This window comes from Stegastes partitus, unplaced genomic scaffold (genome assembly GCF_000690725.1).
Source record: "Stegastes partitus isolate 25-593 unplaced genomic scaffold, Stegastes_partitus-1.0.2 Scaffold45, whole genome shotgun sequence".
NCBI classification, from domain to species: domain Eukaryota; kingdom Metazoa; phylum Chordata; class Actinopteri; family Pomacentridae; genus Stegastes; species Stegastes partitus.
This window is the reverse complement of record NW_007577776.1, coordinates 143,292-162,638: the sequence shown is the minus strand read 5'-3', so window position 1 is coordinate 162,638 and position 19,347 is coordinate 143,292. Positions and strand designations below refer to the sequence as shown.

Here is a 19,347-nt window from a genome sequence, read left to right as displayed (position 1 = left end):
AGCACAGGCCACATCTCAGGAAACCAAATCTGAATTTAATTAATTAGTTTGGCTGCTTTTGTTTCCGTTGTTCTTTCTTTGTTCTACTTTTGTTTCAATTGAAGGAATCCTGGTACATTAGCTGACAAATCTGTTGTTTTGCTCCTGGCTGATCGGGGTATTTTCACTCAAATAGAATTTTGATGGTCTTTTTTATGGGAGATTGAGCCACAAGTTATTAGGCATATCCTGGAAATGATCACATTTCTGGATCACAATAATATTCACAAATGTGCCTCAATAAAAAAAAAATGTCATTAGTCAAAAAAAAACATTTAAAGTGCTGAAATAGCTCTTTAAATGAAAAAAGTTTGCTGGTTCAGTGTTTCAGGCTGTTGCTTTTTTTGTTTAATTTAGCGCTGCCCTCTGCTCGCTTTCCTCTGAAGCTTTAGAGAGTATCGTTTGCCCTCATCTCATCTAATCTAAATAAATTAAGTGTTTTACAGCAGCTATTAGCTCTAATAGCTGAGACACGCTGGATGATCATAATGAGGGTCAGGTGAGGAGTTTGGATAGGAGAATGTGTATTTATCTGCTTTATCACCAAAGCAAAGAGAGAAAATATTATGAATCCTGCTCTTAGTCAGACTCATTCTAAACATATCACTGGACCATTTTTATACACTGGGCATGTCGGTGCTGGTGTAAACAAGAAGCAGGGGGTTTCCTGCTTAGTTGTAAAACAGGTAATCAGAAGAAGAAGGTAGCTATGTTTCTAGAATGGACATATGCATATTGTTGAAGTGTTACATTAGAAAACATTCATATCAACATCCATCCATCCATCATCTATACACCGCTTAATCCTCACTAGGGTCATGGGGGGCTGGAGTCTATCCCAGCTGACTTAGGGTGAAGGCAGGGGACACCCTGGACAGGTCACCAGTCTATCACAGGGCTACACTTAGAGACAGACAACCAAGCACACTCACATTCACACCTACGGACAATTTAGAATCACCAATTAACCTCAACATGTTTTTGGACCTTGTGGGAGGAAGCCAGAGAACCCGGAGAGAACCCACGCTGCACGGGGAGAACATGCAAACTCCATGCAGAAAGATCCTGGGTGTCCTCACTGGGACGCGACCTTCTAGCTGCGAGGCAACGATGCTAACCACTGAGCCACCTTACAGCCCTTCATTGAAAGCTGTTACACTCGTTTAAAGTGTTTATTGGCTTTTCTGAAAAAAAGACTGAATGAGCTTCATGGTAGATGGAAACGCCTGTTTTGAATGAACTAATTTCAAAGACATAGCAAACATTTTACTCCCATTTCTGCTTCTAGAGAATCCAGACAGCACGAAATATGGCCGACACCAGCTGACATGAAAGAATATTTACAACTTTCCCAAGTGAATTCAATCTCTGAAGACCTCACGTCATTTTTATCTTGTCGATGGTCAAAAAATTGTTCATTTCGTCTTCTTCTTTGTGTTTTTTTAGCCGTGAGCAGTTAGTTGCTTCCAGCTTCTTGTGTCTATTAAAGCTGCGTGTAATGTAGCTTTCAAGACAGGTAATAGAACCAAGCATAATTCTGGTTTTCATTTTTACATTTTTTTTGTGACATTTCAGCCATTTGCAACAAATTTGCTTGACAATTATTTGGAAATGCAGCTACTAACAAAGACTGATGTTTTTATTTTCTTCCAGAAAAGGTTTACTTGATATTGGCGCAGTGAATCAGGGGAGGATGGGTGGAGGCAGCCCAGTCACAAAGTAAATATAGATATCTGTGGAAATAAACATCCACTTCTGCCTATGAAGACTAAAAAGCATCCCAGTAGTTTTCAATCAAAACCAGGCTCTTCAGCATTTCCAAAAGTTTCTATTGTCTCTATTTGCTAAGGTTCTAATACTCTGGGTTGGTGTGGATGCTTAAAATTGCAGCAGAACTTGTGTGTTTCCAGAAGAGATCCTACAGGTAAAACCACTGGTCATTTACAAGATTTTTGCTTTCATAACATGTCTAACGCGCCTTTTCTACTGGATATTCATGCAAGACAACACTACAACATAATCCTTTACATAGTTTGCATGCTAAACAATAATAATAATAATCAGAAAATATACAGATAATATAAAAAATAATTGTTTAAATGTAAGTTATTGACTGCAAATTATGCTGGTGATATCTCAATTTCACACTTAAAAATATATGGCATTTTACAAAACATACGTTTAATGGCTTCATGTTCTCTCATGTTGAGTTTTTGTTCTACTCTGAGCCACAAATCAGACTCTCCTCCAGTTTTAGTCCTATCTATACTCTGAAGGTTTGTACAGAGGCGGTTGTTCATGTATTATTCACAGTCTGAGCTTCTACAACATTTTATTCCTAAAAACACAGCAAAAATGATTTTTTTCCCCCAGTCTGTTGACAATATTTTCTGATTTACAAAGTGTTATAAAGAGATATCCATAGTCCTGTATGTAAATCTGCACATATTTTAAGAGTTTAGAAGAGACATCATTTACATATTTAAACTGAAAATTTAAAAAAAACAAAAACTTTTAATATAAAAAACATATTTGCCTTTATATAAGTAATCAACTGGATGTGGGCGGGGCTACTGATGAGATGGAATGTGTCTAAAGAAAAAAGTTTGAACAAAATGTCATCTACAGGCTGAAGTACTGTTTGACAGAGGAGGCAGGACGCAGCGAACCACACAAATGGTGCACATTTTCAAACAGTTTCTCATCGAAGGCATTTGTTGTGTTGCACGCGGTATACAGTGAACAGCATGACAGAAAGCTTTGCTAATCTCTCTATGAAAAAGGAAAGACTCTTGAATGGTCAGTTTGTAAAGTTACAGAAACAGGATGCAGCCCAGATGTTGTTCAGCTCCACTGGGAGTCAAGGCCTTAATCTGCCTGTTAAAGTTATCAGGACTGCATATCAGATTGTCATGTAGCTTGGGAAACAAACTCCCCGAACCAACATTTCTGACACTTTAAGTTAGGGAGGCAGCGTCTGAACATTTCTATAACTTACTCCCGAACTGAGAAAAGAGCCAGGGCTTGAACTTTCTTTTTTTTTTTTTTTTTTTTGACAAGTTTCTGTCATTTTCCATGAGAACAAGTGAGGAAAGCTCCAAGGAGACACATTTTAAAATCTGTTGCCACATTTCCTTTCTCCTGTTTACCTTCACTGCTGCAGTTGCTGCTCATCTAAAACCAGCTGTGAACCACATTTACACACAGCTGTCTGCATACGTCAGCGCCACTACGTTTTAGGGCTTTTAATAATAATAGATTGTATATTTTTGAAATATGTCAATGATTCAAGTAACATTTTACAAAAACTAAATTCAAAAGTTGTAATTAGAAATTCTAACGACATAAGGCCATTGTTATATATACACACACTATCTACGACAAATATACTGCTTTCACATTTACAAATCAGTTAAAATAATAATGCGATACAAGAAACAGCACAATGAATGCTTTTAGTTTTTGTTGCATCCTGCTATACTTTATTTTAGTATAAGTTTGAATGCTGGAGTGTTTTTCTGTTGCTATACAACTACTCTTACTGAAATCATAGAGCAGAGCTGCAACGATTAATTAATTAGACGTCAACTAATAAATTAATCGCCTCCTGTCTTGATAATCTATTAATTGTTTTGAGTCAAAATCATTGGATTACAGTTTCTTACATGTAAATATTTTCAGATTTTTTTGTCTCTTTTGGGCTTTTTCACCATTTTCTAAAATTTTATAGACCAAACAACTAATTGATGAATTGACAAAGTAACCAACAGGTTAATCAACGATGAAAATAATTACTTGCAGCTCTTTCAGTGAGCGCTTCGTCTGCCACTGCAGCTTGGAATTGCTTATCAGCCGTATCTTTCTATCACTTTTTCTTTTTCCTGCCATGCTTATACAGAGAACTGACAGCTCACAATGACTTGCTTATGTTACAAATTGCATCACAAGTTATCATTTCAGCTATGACGAGCATTTATCAAAACTCAGCAGCACATAATAATCCAGCTCGATGGATCGTCTATAAACAGCTGAACTGAATGAGCGAAGTTGGAGGGAAACCAAAAGCCAGAGAGGAGCGTTTACATGTTGGGACTGAGAGCAGGAGGCAGGAATGAGAACACGTGGGAGCTGCTGTCTGCAGACAGAGCTGGGGGTCACGAGTGGAGAGAAAAGCCCCGCTGAGGGTCGTTCAATCCTTTTACAACAGTGCAAACAAGCCCTGCTGGGAGGACATCATTAGGACAGGTGGGGCACATTAGAAAGTGTGTTTCTGTCATTAGAGCAGACGTGGGAATCGGCGTAAAGCCTCGTCTCTCCCTCGTCGCCTGTTTTCACTCAGCCGTGCTGGACTGCTGTCAAAACCACGTGAAGATAAACATGTTGTCTGGCATGTCAGGGCCCGGTTTGTTTGTTTCCACGTCGTTCTCTCCGGACTCACTGCAAGTCTGCAACTCCGCGGCTGCTGCCTCCCCTTTTTTTTTTCTTTTTCTTCTTTTCATTGGTGTTATTTGAAACAGCGAGTCGTGTCAAAATCACCTTTTCAACTCAGAAATTTCTGAGTCACACTTTAGAATTATTGATGAGCGAGGGGACCAAAGACTCACAAAAAAGGTCAATCAATCATCCTGAGACAGCCGGACAGGAGTCCAAACCCACTTGGGCTGGTTTAGAACGGGGATTTCTTTGTTGAACGAAGGATGCAGAATTTCTTCTAATGTATGCAGATTTAGTCGTGTGGGTAAACAAGAATTAAAAGAGGCGCAAAGAGTTCAATTCATCACTAAATGCATAAGCAGCTGGTTTAAAACTAATTCACCCGAGCTGCCAGCACTGGACCTTAGAGAAGCCTTTGTTATTGGACCACTATCTGCTCAGATCAGAGACCCGAGTGGGAAAACTCTCTCTACATCTTAACACTGCCGTCTCAGCAGACAGACCGTGTCGAGGTACATTAAGATACCGGGTGTGTCATTAAAAGCTTAAACATATTTGCTTCACATGGAATAAACTAAAGTGACGACATTACTTTGGATTAAAAATGTTTCAAAGAGGTCCAACTCGACCTCGCTGCTACACAAACACGGGATTCCACGGAAGGTGTTAAAATTATTTAGAGTAGCGCCGACATTTTTCAGTTTCTTTTCTCTTTAACGTTGTATTATCTCATTTCCATCAACACAAAACGAGTTCTGACGGTCGTGCTGGATGAGAGTTGGTTCAACGAGCAAATGTTGTAAGGACCAGTTTGCATTTCCATGACTTAGAGTCACCACAGACCCACGTCGTTACACCACCGGATACGTCGAGGACCGCAGCGCAAAGAAGAGCAGTTTGTCTTACTCTATGATTTTAATATGGCCACTTGGCGTCTGTGAACACCACTCTATGATTTCCATTCATAAATGCCAGCTGGTGAAGTTAAACATCGAACGGCACAGAAAATGAGACAAACACACGACTGGCTGTCGACACACTGCTGCTCTGATTACACATCCAAACTAAAACACTGTTTTTTTTCTTCTTCATTGGATTAGACAGATTGGATATGGTTTGTTAAAAAACGTATTTAATTTAACGTCATTGCCCCCCTGATGTAAACGGTTCTTGGCAATCAACTGGTGAAGTGTTGCTCCAATACCAGTTTTCTCGAAAGTTGGTTGTTTGGGTGCAAAGAACTGCTTCTGAACCAGCGCTCCATCATCTATCTACCGTCTTATTCTCTGTAGAGTCTATCCCAGCTGACTCAGGGTGAAGGCAGGGTTCGTCCTGGTCTATCACAGGGCTACACATAGAGGCAAACAACCAAACACACTCACATTCACACCGATGAACAATTTAGAATCACCAGTTAGCCTCAGCAGGTCTTTGGACTGTGGGAGGAAGCTGGAGAACCCGGAGAGAACCCACGCTGCACGGGGAGAACATGGAGACTCCGCTCAGAAGGAGATTTGAACTCAGGACCTTCAAGCTGTGATGCGACAGTGCTTACCACTGCCCCATCGTGCCGCCCACCCTCAAACTGCCTCCCTGTAAAATGACTTCCCTAACTGGCCTGTGGCACTCAACCTCATGAACATCCGGCCCTAGAGGAAGCATAAATTGTTAAAAACGGCTCACGAATCTCTGGTTTTCTTTTTTTAAAAAGGCTCAAGTTTCCTAACGGAGGTGGCTACTGCAGTTATCAGGACATGTTGCTCAAACAGGAGGCAAACGACACACATCTGGGGGACTGTTTCCAGCTGTGGATTCACAAACACTTGCGAGTGTCTGTGGTAATGAAAACAACACGTTGGTGAAAAAGTGCAGCCTACTGAAGCGTTTAACAGTGAAGCAGAATCACTGCTTTTAGGGGGTTTGCTGACAACAAGGAAGCAGAGGTCATCCCATTCATGCTTTAATAACAACCCTCCTTAATTTATAGAAAATGTAAATCAGACAAATCACAAAGAAAACCAAACAGCTGAATTCACCGCATCGTATCAGTTTGAGGATCTTAAATCTCGGCATCAAAATTGTTGAGGAATTCGCTGTTGCAAAATACTGATGAATTAGGCGCATTCCTAACTTGCCTGGCCTTGTCAACAAACAACTTTTTCTTTTTTCTGTGCATGTGAAACACATCATGAAACCGGCGTTCGACTTACATAACCAAACCACACTTGTTTTCTATAGTCGCAGCGGCTTAATGGAAACAGACTGGACGGGATTGAATTTGAATGTTTTCTTTGCTAAGCACAAAATCCTGTCCCGCTGAAACTTCATCAGCTAATTGTTCTGGGTTGAATCAGACAGAAGGCGCTGCTGCAGCATAAAGAGCATCCATGCTTCAGGAGAACAGGAAGAAACCATCGTACGGTTGTGACTCATTCTCACCCTGTCACGGCATGAGAGGTGTCTATACCAGTCACCTCGTACATTAGTAATAGCCAGTTCGTTTCTGAAAATAAGACAAGGTGGGTCTTGTTACAAAGACGTGGTTTCAGCAGCACATTTATGTTGTTCAAGGTGAAACAATCTCCCTCCCTGCACACGCATTTATTAAATCAGTGAACGCTACTCCCAGTTATTTCTTGAATTCTTTGTCGCCACATGATTTTCCATGGCAGCTTACTACTGTTGCCTTCAAGTAAAAGGTCAGAGCGAATGTCTCCGCGATGGTTTTTGCTCCTTGAGTGAAAATCCCATTTGGATTTAAACTACTTGACCTAAAGCATGTGGATGATTAGTATTACACTCATATGTGATTGCTGAACATGTCATCCAGAAACCGTGGGCAATCACCGTGCTGCTGCTACAACAGCCTCCGCTCCTGCACGGCCCAAAGGATTCGGCCCCTGAAGCATTAGGGAGCACTGATGTCGGGTGAGAAGGTCTGTCTTTCTGTCACAGTTGAAGCTCATCCCAGAGGTGTTGGATGGGGTTGAGGTCAGGGCTCTGTGGAGGCCAGTCGAGTTCTTCCACAGTAAACTGGTAAAGCTATTTATTTAAGGACCTGGGAACCATTCAGTGGGGGCACCGGGATCTTTCTGCGTGGAGTCTCCATGTTCTCCCCGTGCAGTGTGGGTTCTTTCCGGGTTCTCCGGCTTCCTCCCACACAGTCCAAAAACATGTTGAGGTTAATTGGTGATTCTAAATTGTCCGTAGTTGTGAATGTGAGTGTGCTTGGTTGTCTGTCTCTAAGTGTAGCCCTGTGATAGACTGGTGACCTGTCCAGGGTGTCTCCTGCCTTCACCCTGAGTCGGCTGGGATAGACTCCAGCCCCCCACGACCCTAGTGAGGATTAAGCGGTGTATAGATAATGGATGGATGGACGGATGGAACCATTCAGTGTACAAAACATTCAAGATCGACTGGCTGATCCAGGAGTTGTTGCTACTGCTTTCACAAATACGCAAAACTTATGAGAATTTGATTAAACTCGCTGGCTTCAGTCATCCAAGATGATGAATTGGGTATAAGCCTGCCAGTAGCCATGCATTCTGATGCAGCTGTTTTCCTCCCCTTCTGCAATCCGCGTGTTGCCGTGTAAACTACATCCTTAAATAAGTCTTGCAGATGAGGCATCCCTGCTCGTTTCTTTTAACACTAAATGTGCCATTTTAAGGACAGCAGTCACCTCCCCGCATGCACAAGTTCCACCAAAACAATCCCTCCATCGCCAGTAAGAGTCAGAGCAAGCACCACACTTTTACTTTTCAACTTCTAGTAAAGTCAGCTGATTGCACATTTCTCCTTTTTGTGTCACAGGTATTGTATCGCAGGTTTTATGATGTAATTCCTCTGTTTCGTTCATAATTGTTTGTGGAATGTCATCATAGACCAGGTTCCTGCAACCGGTTCCTCCCTTAAGAAGTTGTGCCTGAAACGATGCTGTCATCTAATCTTGTTTACATGAATAAACATATGTCGTTGTGACAAGCAGTGCAACGATTATTTCAAAGAAGTGAGAAGTCTGGGATCAGGCCAATTCATCAGCTATCAATCTAATCCAGCTAAAACGTTAATCCACAAATGGAGAATGGGCTTCAGGCTCCGTGTGACGGGGACGCTGTTGTCATGTTAAAACTGTTGTGTGTCATTACATTTCATCCCCTGTCTCCTATCACCTTCACGAACACAGTTACAAGGGCTTAAAAATGCTATAAAAAACTATGAGAATTTAAAAATTTAAAATGTCGACCCACTATCGTGTTTGATTCAGGTGGGTTCAGGTGAGAACTTCTTCAGATTTGAATGATTTTAGCATGAATCATGAAAATCCAGCCCCAGAGCAGACAGAGATGTCCACATACTTTTGGTAATACAGTCTCTGTTCCTGAGTTTGTGAACATTTAGCTAATTTTATAGGACACAGTATTGTTTAAATCACATTTTTCCTGTTTCTTTCTTCTGTTTTTTTGACATTTTCAGTGTTTGCGTTCCTTTTTTTGTGAAAGCAGTCAGGATGTGCGTGCGGTTACTTTTGTCTTTTCCAGTTCCACCAGTTACATAAACTGACTTCTGTTCTATTCCTACTGAATGTGGATCTATGGAGGACGAACCTCTGGAAGCTAACGGGGATCCAAGTCAGGAATAAAGAGTAAAGTTCAGGAGCTTTTTCACATAAAATTAGGTCGACTACACTGAAATGCCCTCCGACCACAGCCAAGACTTGACATTAGGAAATCCTCCGAACACAAAAAAGGACAGACGGGATACAATAACCTCTTTTCAGCCAAAACACATTTCATCCTGTGCTTGTGTGTATGAGTAAATGAATACCAAATACACCTGCATTTACACAAAAAAAAAAAGCTTGTTTTAATTCGACACTCTCCGGCTGTTTCAACACCTCCTGCCCTGCCTTGCTTTGTATGACGTCTCTCTATTAACACAACTCTTCCCCTCGCCCTGTAATCCTTCAGTACACTGGCCTTAGGGTGTGGACAAACACTACAGGAGATTAGAAGAAGAGGACAGGACTTGCAGTGGCTTGTAGCGTCAGAGCTAATGCTGCGCTCATTTACTTGAACATCAAAGTCCTCGCCGGGTGATTCAGTTGCAACTGTCAACGAAGAACACACCGATACCTGAGGGGGTTCCAGGCATTTTCTTTTTTTCTCTGCAGTGTAAAGTTGTTTTGGGTTTTTTTTGTTCAGATTACACATGAGCGAGTTTGTGAGTGACCTCTAATAGAGTCTCTTATTATTAGGTTGTATTTTCAGCTCTGCCCTCTCTGCAACACGCCTAGGTTCTGCATCACTTTGCTGCTCAGACTTGCAACAGTGCATTAGCAGATATACACCTTCCTTTTTTTTTTCTTTTTTTCAACAACTCCCCTTGTGGGAAATAACATGCTGTAAGGCTTTACTGCTGCAGTAATACCCGTGAATCAAAATGTAAATCTGCCACGGGGCCATGGCGACATACGCAGATATGTCGAAACAATTTGCGAAAGAGAAAGAAGAGAGGTCCCCCAGATGTCTTATAATCACAAGGGGAGTTTGAATAAAGATGTAAATCAATCAAAAGGGAGCGTGCAGCATATATTTCTGTTCATACTGCTTGTGAAATGGGAGGATGACACTGTGCAACCTGATCCAGTTACATTCACCGTCCCAGAGTTGCTGTATATCTTCCTGGCCGTATGTTAGCCCCCGAAAAGCTTCAATTACGTGTTTCAGAGCTGAGAGCTGCATATTTCAGAGTAAAGCTGCTCGGAGGATTTCAATCCAAAATGTAACCGGATCTATGTCATTAATTTAGATTTTTTTTTCAATAGTTCAGTCCTTATTTAAAGTATTTGATGTTAGTTATCTCAATCATCTACAATACTAACACAAAGTGATCATGAATGTATTTACAAATTACAACTTTAATGTCATCTTCACCTATTAAACGCTGTCTGACTGCAGCGCTGATGTAGGCAACCACTGAGTTTTAGTTCTTGTGCAGCTCATGAGTTTAAACAGATTTTTACCAAATGAGTACGTGCATGTTTAGAACGGAACATGCATGGCCAAGAACTGCCCCAAGATGCTAAAGCATTTCACTGGAAGCAGGAATCTCTCGAGAATACCACAACAATTCAAACAAACAAAACAAGGTCCCTCTCTTGCCTCACATCACCAGGCTTCTCTCCATTCGCTCCCTCTTTGTTTTAGAATTGATTTTAAGATTTTACTGATCACTTTTAAAGCACGTCAGGATCTGGTCCAAAGCTACATCAAAGGAATAGATCTTTAGGTGGGGCCCTTCTGGAGGTAAAAATATAAAGGCAGCCATGCTTTGTCAGGAGCCCTCAGCTTTGGAATAACCTGTCTGAGGAGACAAGGCTGCAGAATCAGTGACTTTTTAAAATAACTTCTAAAACCCATTTTTATAGACTTGCATTATGTGATTTTTTTTAAATAGCTTATCAAGGTTTAATTTCTTTTATTATTGCATTTGTGTTTATTATCACTGGCATTTTGTATTTTTACAACTTTTACAAATTTTTAACTATTTTAATTTCACCATTATTTAGCTTTGCTGTCTGGCCTTACAGTGTGGGTCCTGAGTATCCTGCTTTTGCTTTGTCTGTCACAAGCGCTTTGTGAACATTTTTGCTCCTTTAATTGATTCACAATCTTTTTTTTAAAGAAGTGTATTTACCTGTCTTGGGATCTACATCGAAGTACATTCGATGTGATTCTAGCATCTCAAAGGAAAGTTTCCCCTCCGAGGACGTGTCCACGTCTGTGGCCGACACCTGGATGACAGAGTTGACCTTGTCCACGTTCTCCTGGACAGATGCAAAATACACCGGCTGGGAAAGTTCAGGAGCATTGTCATTAACGTCCAGGACCTCCAGGAAGACGTGAGTCCAGGAGATCAGAGGCTCGGTCCCCAGATCGGTGGCGTAGACAGAGAGCCAGTAGTGAGGCACCATCTCACGGTCCAGCATCTCTGTTGTACGAATCACACCTGAGACACATGAAAGAGGGGTGAATTAGATTAAACCTTGTTTTCTCCTGTGAACTGCACAGCGGCGTTTGCATGTTTCCAACCTGCTGCTGTGCCTCAGGAATTAACACCTATCAGTATAATCAGTTTTATTCTAATCACTGTAACAACCCTGGAGGAAATATCAATCACCATAACTTGACTTTCATCTAGCTTAAGGTGCCTGTTTGCATTTTAAAAAGACTGGATCGGAGCCAAACGGTGGGCTTAGAAAATATTTCGCATTCCCTGCTCAGTAACATGGATGACACATTTGTGTTGCCAAAACTGACTTACATTATACGAGAGGCCACCACTGGGTAGCTGTGGTACAGCGGCAAACCTAAAGACAGGGGAAAGTGACTTTTCTGCACATAGTTGGCTGTCAGAAGGAGTTTAAATTTGGAAACCCAGAGGCAGAACTTAAAAAGCAGCAACACAGTGAAGATATATTTCATCACAGTTTCATCCATCATGACAGAGAACTCCATTTGCCCTGATTTTATCTGAGCCTTAAGTGCAGCAGCAGGCTAATGGAATGCACCACGATATGCTGCGTGGTCACAGGGCGTCCTATGCAAAGGATATGCTGATGGAAAAATAATCAAACGACCTTAACTCCTGCAGAGGAAATGCTGTGTTGTACGCCCATTCACATGTCACCTTGTAACCTCTGGGACGCTCCATGAGGAAATGTCTTACTGGACAGATTTTTTGTGACAGTGAGGTCTGGGCATGCCACAGAGCCGGAAATGAAAAACTTTCCTTTGCAAAACTGAATTTATGCTCAAATTTTATTGGTTAGACACCTTCTGAGCCCCGAAACCCTCTGATGGGTTAGAAAGGCATGTTTTGTTCTTTTTTCATTTTTGTTAAGTGCCAAAATTATAAAATTGATCAACCAGAAATTGCAACAACAGAAATAAGTTTTGATTAAACTAATCATGTGTGGCTTTTGGTTTCTTCTGGACAGGTAATCAAATCTAAACTTAAAATTGTGATATTTCATAAAAAATGCTTCATTCTACATGCTGCTTTTAAAGAATTTGCCCAAAAATAAACTATTTCACGATGAAGATTAAGTAAATAAATAAATAAAAATATGAATCCCAGGTTTATTAAAATTTTGAAAGCCAAAGAAATTAAACTTTTGTAACATGACAGGGGCAAAAGATGCATAAAAACTCCTTGGGGTTTAAAGGGTTATTAAAGATGATACCTGATTCTAACCATCAAAACATCTATCAAAACAATCTCACCACAATCTCCACATATTAGCTGCTATTGGAATTTCAATCACATCACATGATGTCGGGCGCGACAAGAAACTCCCTCGAGTCTCCACTGATTGTTGGGTAACCGATCTGGCACACAACTCCCTCGTAAAAGTGATTTGTAGCTTCTACACTGTGGGTTTTGTATTGATTAAACAAAGAAGACATAGGTTTATCTTGTTACCTTTGGACACAGCCAGACTATTTGTTCCCCTCATTTTCTAGTATTTGTGGCTGAACTGAAGTAACCAGTTGCTGATTCCAGATGTGAGAGTGATTTCAAGCTTCTCGTTTAACTCTTGGCAAGACAGAAAATCATGAACACAGAAGCAGCAAAACAACTGAGCCTTCTATTGGCTTGTTTTGTTGTTGTTGTTGTTGTTTTTTAAACTTCAACAAGCTTGTTCAGTCATCCACAACAGGCCGATCAAGTTACAATTTATTATTTTAAAAGACTATAGACCCTAGAATGTAAAAATAGAAAAGAACATATACAAATAAAATCACCAGTTCTAGTAAAAAGCAAAAAAAGAAATACCTGTTTCTTCATCAATAGTGAACACTCCTAGGCCTGAGCCATCATGGATGTGGTACCTGACGATTCCATCTCTTCCTAGGTCCTTGTCAGAAGCTGTAAGTGCTACCACAGATGTCCCCACTGCTGCATCCTCCATCACGGCGGCATCGTAAACAAACTCCGTGAACACTGGCCGGTGGAGGTTTTCGTTGACATCCCGAACCTCGATCTCCACAAAGCAGGAAGACGAGAGGGAGCGAGGGAGGCCGTGGTCAACGGCTCGGACTGTGAGGTTGTAAGACGCCCGCCTCTCAAAGTCCAGCTCCCTCTCGAGGGTCAAGGCCCCCGTAGAGGAGTCGAGGTGAAAGATCCCGCTCTCTGTGTTCTTGAGGTTGTAGGTGACGAGGCCCCCGCTGCCCAGATCTAAGTCGACGCTCTCCACCCAGGTGAGCAGGGTACCCACAGGAACATCTTCTGGAACCCTTATTTTGTATACTTTTGGTACAAATTTGGGTGGGTTGTCATTTATGTCCTGCAAAACCACCACTAGGTCAATAGTGGAGAACAACTGAGGGCCGTGTCTGGCCTGGTCCCTTGCTTTGATCCGGAGGTCGTGCCTGGGTAAACCTTCTCGATCAAGTTGCCCCGTCACCATCACCTCTCCCGTCTGTTCATTAATACTGAACATGTCCGTAGGCGTCAGCAAGGAGTATTGGACGGTACCGCTTGCATCCATGTCCAAGTCTACTGCACGAGCTGTGAAAATAACTGAATCCACTTCTGTGTTTTCAGGCACTCGTATCACATACCTGGGCTGATCGAAAACAGGAGGATTATCATTGACGTCCAGGACATTGACAGCAATAAATTTCCACGCAGATGTTTGCGGCATTCCTAAGTCATAGACAGTGATGTTCAAAATGTAGAACTCTTTACTCTCTCTGTCCAGATGGCAAACCAACTGAAGATCCCCGGAGAAAGTGTCAATGGAGAAACAGCCGTCCTCATTCCCGCTTGATATGGCATACACAAGCTTACTATTAAAGCCTGAGTCATTGTCCGTTGCCTTGAACTGAACAATGGAGGAATTTAAGGGGTGATCTTCGGCGAGGTCGATTGAACTGGGAATGCTCGTGTCAAATTTGGGAGAGTGTCGGTTGGTGATGTGGATATCTGAGAATGTGTCTTCCTCCTGATTGATTAAAATGGGCTTGATCGACTCTATCAGTTTGTCAGTCAGCTGTTTGAATATGCCCGTTTCCAGGCAGCGGAGTGTTGCATCATCACCTTTGTTGGTGACAGTTATCCTGACGACTGAAGCTTCAGAGTGATGCTTGCCATCTGTGGCTACAACTCTCAAAGTGAATGACCCGGTGCCCTGGGGAATTGGTTGTTTGACAGTGACAGCCCCCGAAACTGCATCAATACCAAACACTTGGAGCTCATTCCCCGACTCGATGACATACCTCAGCTGCTGCAGCTCATCTAAATCAATAGCTGACAGCTCAGCAACTGTGTGTCCCTTGGGTACATCTGGAGGCACGGTGACGTTGCAGCCCACCCTCTCAAACAGAGGGATGTTGTCGTTGATGTTGTTCAGGGTAATCGTCACGGGGCATTCGCTGACCTGACTGAAGGGGCTGCCACTGTCCGAGGCCCAGACTCGCAGGTGGTACCGCCGTTTCATCAGCTCATAGTCCAAGTGTTCAGAGGTTGAGATGACACCTGTGAATGGATCTATCGTAAAAGGAACAGGTCCTGAATTTGCAATAGCATAGGTCACAAAGCTGTTTTTGCCTTTATCTCTGTCTGAAGCGGCTACTTTCAAAACACTGCTGCCAACAGGTGTGTTTTCATCCAGTGTGGCCTGATAGGATGTTTGTGTGAACTGTGGGCTGTTGTCATTTTCATCTGTTATCTCAACCACAATGTGAGTCTCAGCTTCACCGTAATTAGCCAGTACGTCAAATTCATATCGGTCTTTTCTCTCATAGTCAAATTTCTCTGTAGTTATGATAATCCCAGTTTTGGGATTTATCCTGAAATTCTCACTGTCTGGGTTGTTTTTGATGCTAAATGTAACATTATATGGAACCGATGCAACAGAAACTTTAACTACGTAAGTTTTCGGGGGAGAAAACTCACTCAACGTGACGATGTAGGTGTCCTCCAGAAACGCTAAAGGGCTGTAATGATGGGCCGGAATGTGAACTTGTGTAACAGGAGAGAGTAGACTTGGCGAGCTCCTGTCTTTAGCTTGAAGGGACAGATTCAGCCCAAAAGGAGTTTGAGACCAGATAATCCTCTTTGTGGAGATCACTTGGAAGTCACTGCCCTGCACACCTAAGGGGATTATCTCAAAACACTTGTGGGGATCCCCTCCAGCAATATAAAGGGATTCCACGGGCTTAACGCCTGCTTCCACGTGAACACTGATAGTTACTTTGCCATCTGTAGAGACTGTGGGTTTTGGGAGTGGTGTGATAATTGGTGACCCCATGGGCATCTTTTGTATGTTTACTGTGACCCGGGCGACGTTACCAAATTTCTGAACACCAGATATCTTTTTTGTCCTGTCCTCTGCTAAAACGGTAAGGTCATATCTCTCCGTTCGAGTGTGATTGAGCTTTCTGACAAGGCTGACTGTGCCCGTAAAGGGGTCGACGACAAAAGGATGAGCTCTGCTGGTGAAAGAGTAATAAAACTCAGCGTTGCTCCCAATGTCGGCATCTGTAGCGCTAACTCTGGCCACACTCGACTTAAGTGGAGTGTCCTCCCTGATGGCCACGTTGTATGAGGCAGGGTAGAAAAGGGGCTTCAAGTCGTTGGTGTCAAGCACCTGGACAAACACCTTCGTCTTCGTCTGGAAGTCAAAAGTGCTTTCTGTCGCCTCCACAGTGAGGGTGTAAGTGTCTCTGACCTCCCTGTTGAGGAGAGCTGAGTTACTGCTGCGTGTTTTAATTCTAAGAAAACAGAAATCCCCAACTCTGACTTCCTCTGCTTGGAAAAAGCCGTCCTCGTCTCCTGAGACGACATTATATTTGATGTCCCAGAGCGGATCTGTCACTTCAATGCCCATCTTCACAGGCGTCTCAACGTACATCCGAGGCGCAGAGTTCTCGTTGATAGTGGCATTGTAGAGATGGTGTGTAAACCTGAGCGGAGAGCTGTCTTTTCCTTTAACCATAGTCCCTTGACACCTTGCCACATGCAGGAGGACTGTGGCCAAAGTAAGGAGCGTTGTTCCTGAAGCTGCCATCTTTAGTACCTCCATGAACATCCACAGACCTGTGAAATGGAAAGAACAAGGGACAAATACATGTCATGTAGTATACTATAAATCAGGGACAAAAAAAGGCTTTAAGGAAAAAACAGTCCTCCATTCTTGTCTTGTAAATGTGCAGAAAAACACGTAGCACACTTATAACTCTTGTACTATTTTTTAAACAGACCAATCATGTCCCCTAAGCTCCAGCTCCACAAAGAATACAATATAGACAGAATAAACAATGACAGAAAAGCAGAGGGGAAGCAGTGGCAAGGTATCCAACTCTTGTCCCAACTTGCCTTGACAAAAAAAAAAAAGTAAAACAACACATTGTTTCAGGACCTGCAGATTAGCTCTGAGCCTCTTCAGACAGGTGGCATCCCCGTAATTATTCCTTTGCAGCCGAATACTTGCAGCAAGTACTCATCAAAATTATTACTTCTAAGCCTTTGTCATCGCAGAGCTATGAGTAGGGATTTGTAGTCTGATGAGTTGGCATCATGCAGATGACAGAGGGTTGATTCAGTCCTAATCTGAGTGCAAATGGCTACTGTGGGTCTGGTGATTGTAGCATGTACGTTAGACGTCCTTGAAACCATTAGTCACCAAAATGTTTAATTTATACTTGTTCGCTCGAAGACCTGGTCAAAATGGCAATATGAAATATTAAATAGCAGTCGCGGTTAAGTATAGAAAATGAATCTATATGCAGAACGTAAGGCCCAAAGTCAGATCCAGATCATTATTAAAATTTGTCCCAAAAACAGAGGTCTTTGCACGTCCACTTCATGCCCTTAGATGCAAAACCCAAATGTGCACAAGAGATACATAAGTTATCGGTGAGCCCAGCTGACGCACAACCACACAACGCCAGCTCAAATATCACAACACGCACAACTGACAGCTGAGAGAACTGGGGGGCAGAACACTTTGCCCTTCACTGCCTCTCTGACAGCTCATCCAGCGCAAAAAGCAATCCACACAGAACAATCTGGAGGGCAGAAACGCCGTTCCCCGAGATCAGAGCAATGAAAAGATCTCACGCCCACCCATCCCCCCCTTCCTCGCTCCTTCTCTCCTCGACAAATACAAGCATGTTTAGAGAGCATTATACAAGAAAATCTATACAATTTGGCACTATTGTTAGGCCATTGATATCAGGGTGCCTCAATAAATGTGAACGCACAAAAAGGGCAAAACAAAAGAGGCCTTTATATTGTGCCACACAGCTATGAATACCAGTGTCACAAATTATCTCATAATTTACATGGGTTTGTGAGAACAGCTCTCCCCAGGTATACGATACTCAACATTCAGGTGTGTGTCTCCAGGTAGACTGGCGCTGGAGGTTTCACTGGAGGATGACAGGTATGTGGGTTTTTATCTCCACTCAGTTGGTGACACATAATCAGATTACAACAGTCAGGGTCACTGTTTGGGTTTCAAAAGAGATTTAAGGCATCCTGTAATCTTGCCAGACTTTCTGCGCTGTCATTCTTCTTTGCATCTATTTCGAGGCTTGGACCCTGAAGATGAGGCACTCGAGGGTCTAAGGGGTTTTCTTTTTAAGATACTTAAGATATTTCACAGATTGCAATCTGGCAGTCCGTCTGCCTCGTAGTTTGTAGTGCGTGCTTACACATTTAATTTCACATTTATCTCTGTCTCAAGGATATGGATCTACAGGATTGTTATAATGATGTATGAAATCTCCAGTGTAATAATTACAGGCTTTAGAGGGATCCCGTCCTCAGAAAACACCTTAATATGCTTATCCGTGTGGACAGACCAAATCTGTCTAATTTCCCACTCTCAAAGCAGAAATGTTTCTGTGCGAGCCGTGCTCTGCTAAAAGGGTCAGTTCACCCAAACTGCAACAAAAAGAATGTGTTTTTCATGGTGTATCAGCAAATAATAAGACTATTCGCGTAACTCAGTCAACTCTGGGATTTTAGTGGGAACATCTTCGTGTTTTTTTGGGCGAAATGACGGCCTGTATATTAAATTTGTTCATGAGAAACCGTGTTTCTTCCATCAAGTTGCATAACAGAGTAAATTTCGGCTGCAAATTTTAAACGTTTTTTGCAGTAGGTTTGCTGCATTGATCCATTTACTTAAGCACTTGTTGCCCCTAAAAGCATTCTAGGGAGAGGTTATAGGTTGATTTATAGTGTTATGTTTGGCATTTGCATTCCATTGTCTCCTACAGTGTGTACATTTTGTAACAGCATGTTGCCCATCTAAGCTCTGAAGCTCCACCCAAGACACACAATACAGCTGAATAGCAAGTTATAATCAAACTTTTTCAGAGGTAAAATGTTCTCAAGTATAAACAATGCAGAAATTAGTCATTGAATTTTATTCATCTGTCCAACAAAGTGAATTATTACAATCAGTTGTTGTCAGTCACTGATAAACATAAAACCCTTTATAGACACCTGCTGCTAGATCCTGATCAATCCAGTTTGAGGATAATTTATGATTCTAACTAATTATGGAAGTTAGTTGTCCCACATGGCTAAATGGGAACAAAACTCTCCCGTTGCAGATGCTCATATAGATCCTGCCACTGTCTGAGGCAGCAGGTGTTTAACAGAGAAAAAAACTCAAACAGCTGGAAGCAACAAACTAAACTTCAGCTCATAATGTTTTACTTTCAAGGACATTTGAGTGTGTAAAAGATGTTATGTTTGGTGATGTTTGTGAACCAATATGAGAGCTGAACTGCTTCACACACTTTGAAGTATGCCGTGCCTATCCATTACTATGACACTATCCATCCATCC

General features: G+C 42.1%; 1 protein-coding gene across 1 annotated transcript in view; it reads right to left on the bottom strand.

Annotated features, from left to right (window-relative positions):
* Positions 1 to 19,347, bottom strand: part of fat2 (FAT atypical cadherin 2) — a 139,208-nt gene that overhangs the window by 105,558 nt on the left and 14,303 nt on the right. Inside the window, exons 2-3 of the mRNA XM_008306183.1 lie at positions 13,315 to 16,581; positions 11,173 to 11,484 (exon numbers count right to left, since the gene is read on the bottom strand). Of these exons, the coding sequence (XP_008304405.1) occupies positions 11,173 to 11,484; positions 13,315 to 16,573 (3,571 nt within the window). The 5' untranslated portion in view covers positions 16,574 to 16,581. The remainder of the gene's footprint in view (positions 1 to 11,172; positions 11,485 to 13,314; positions 16,582 to 19,347) is intronic.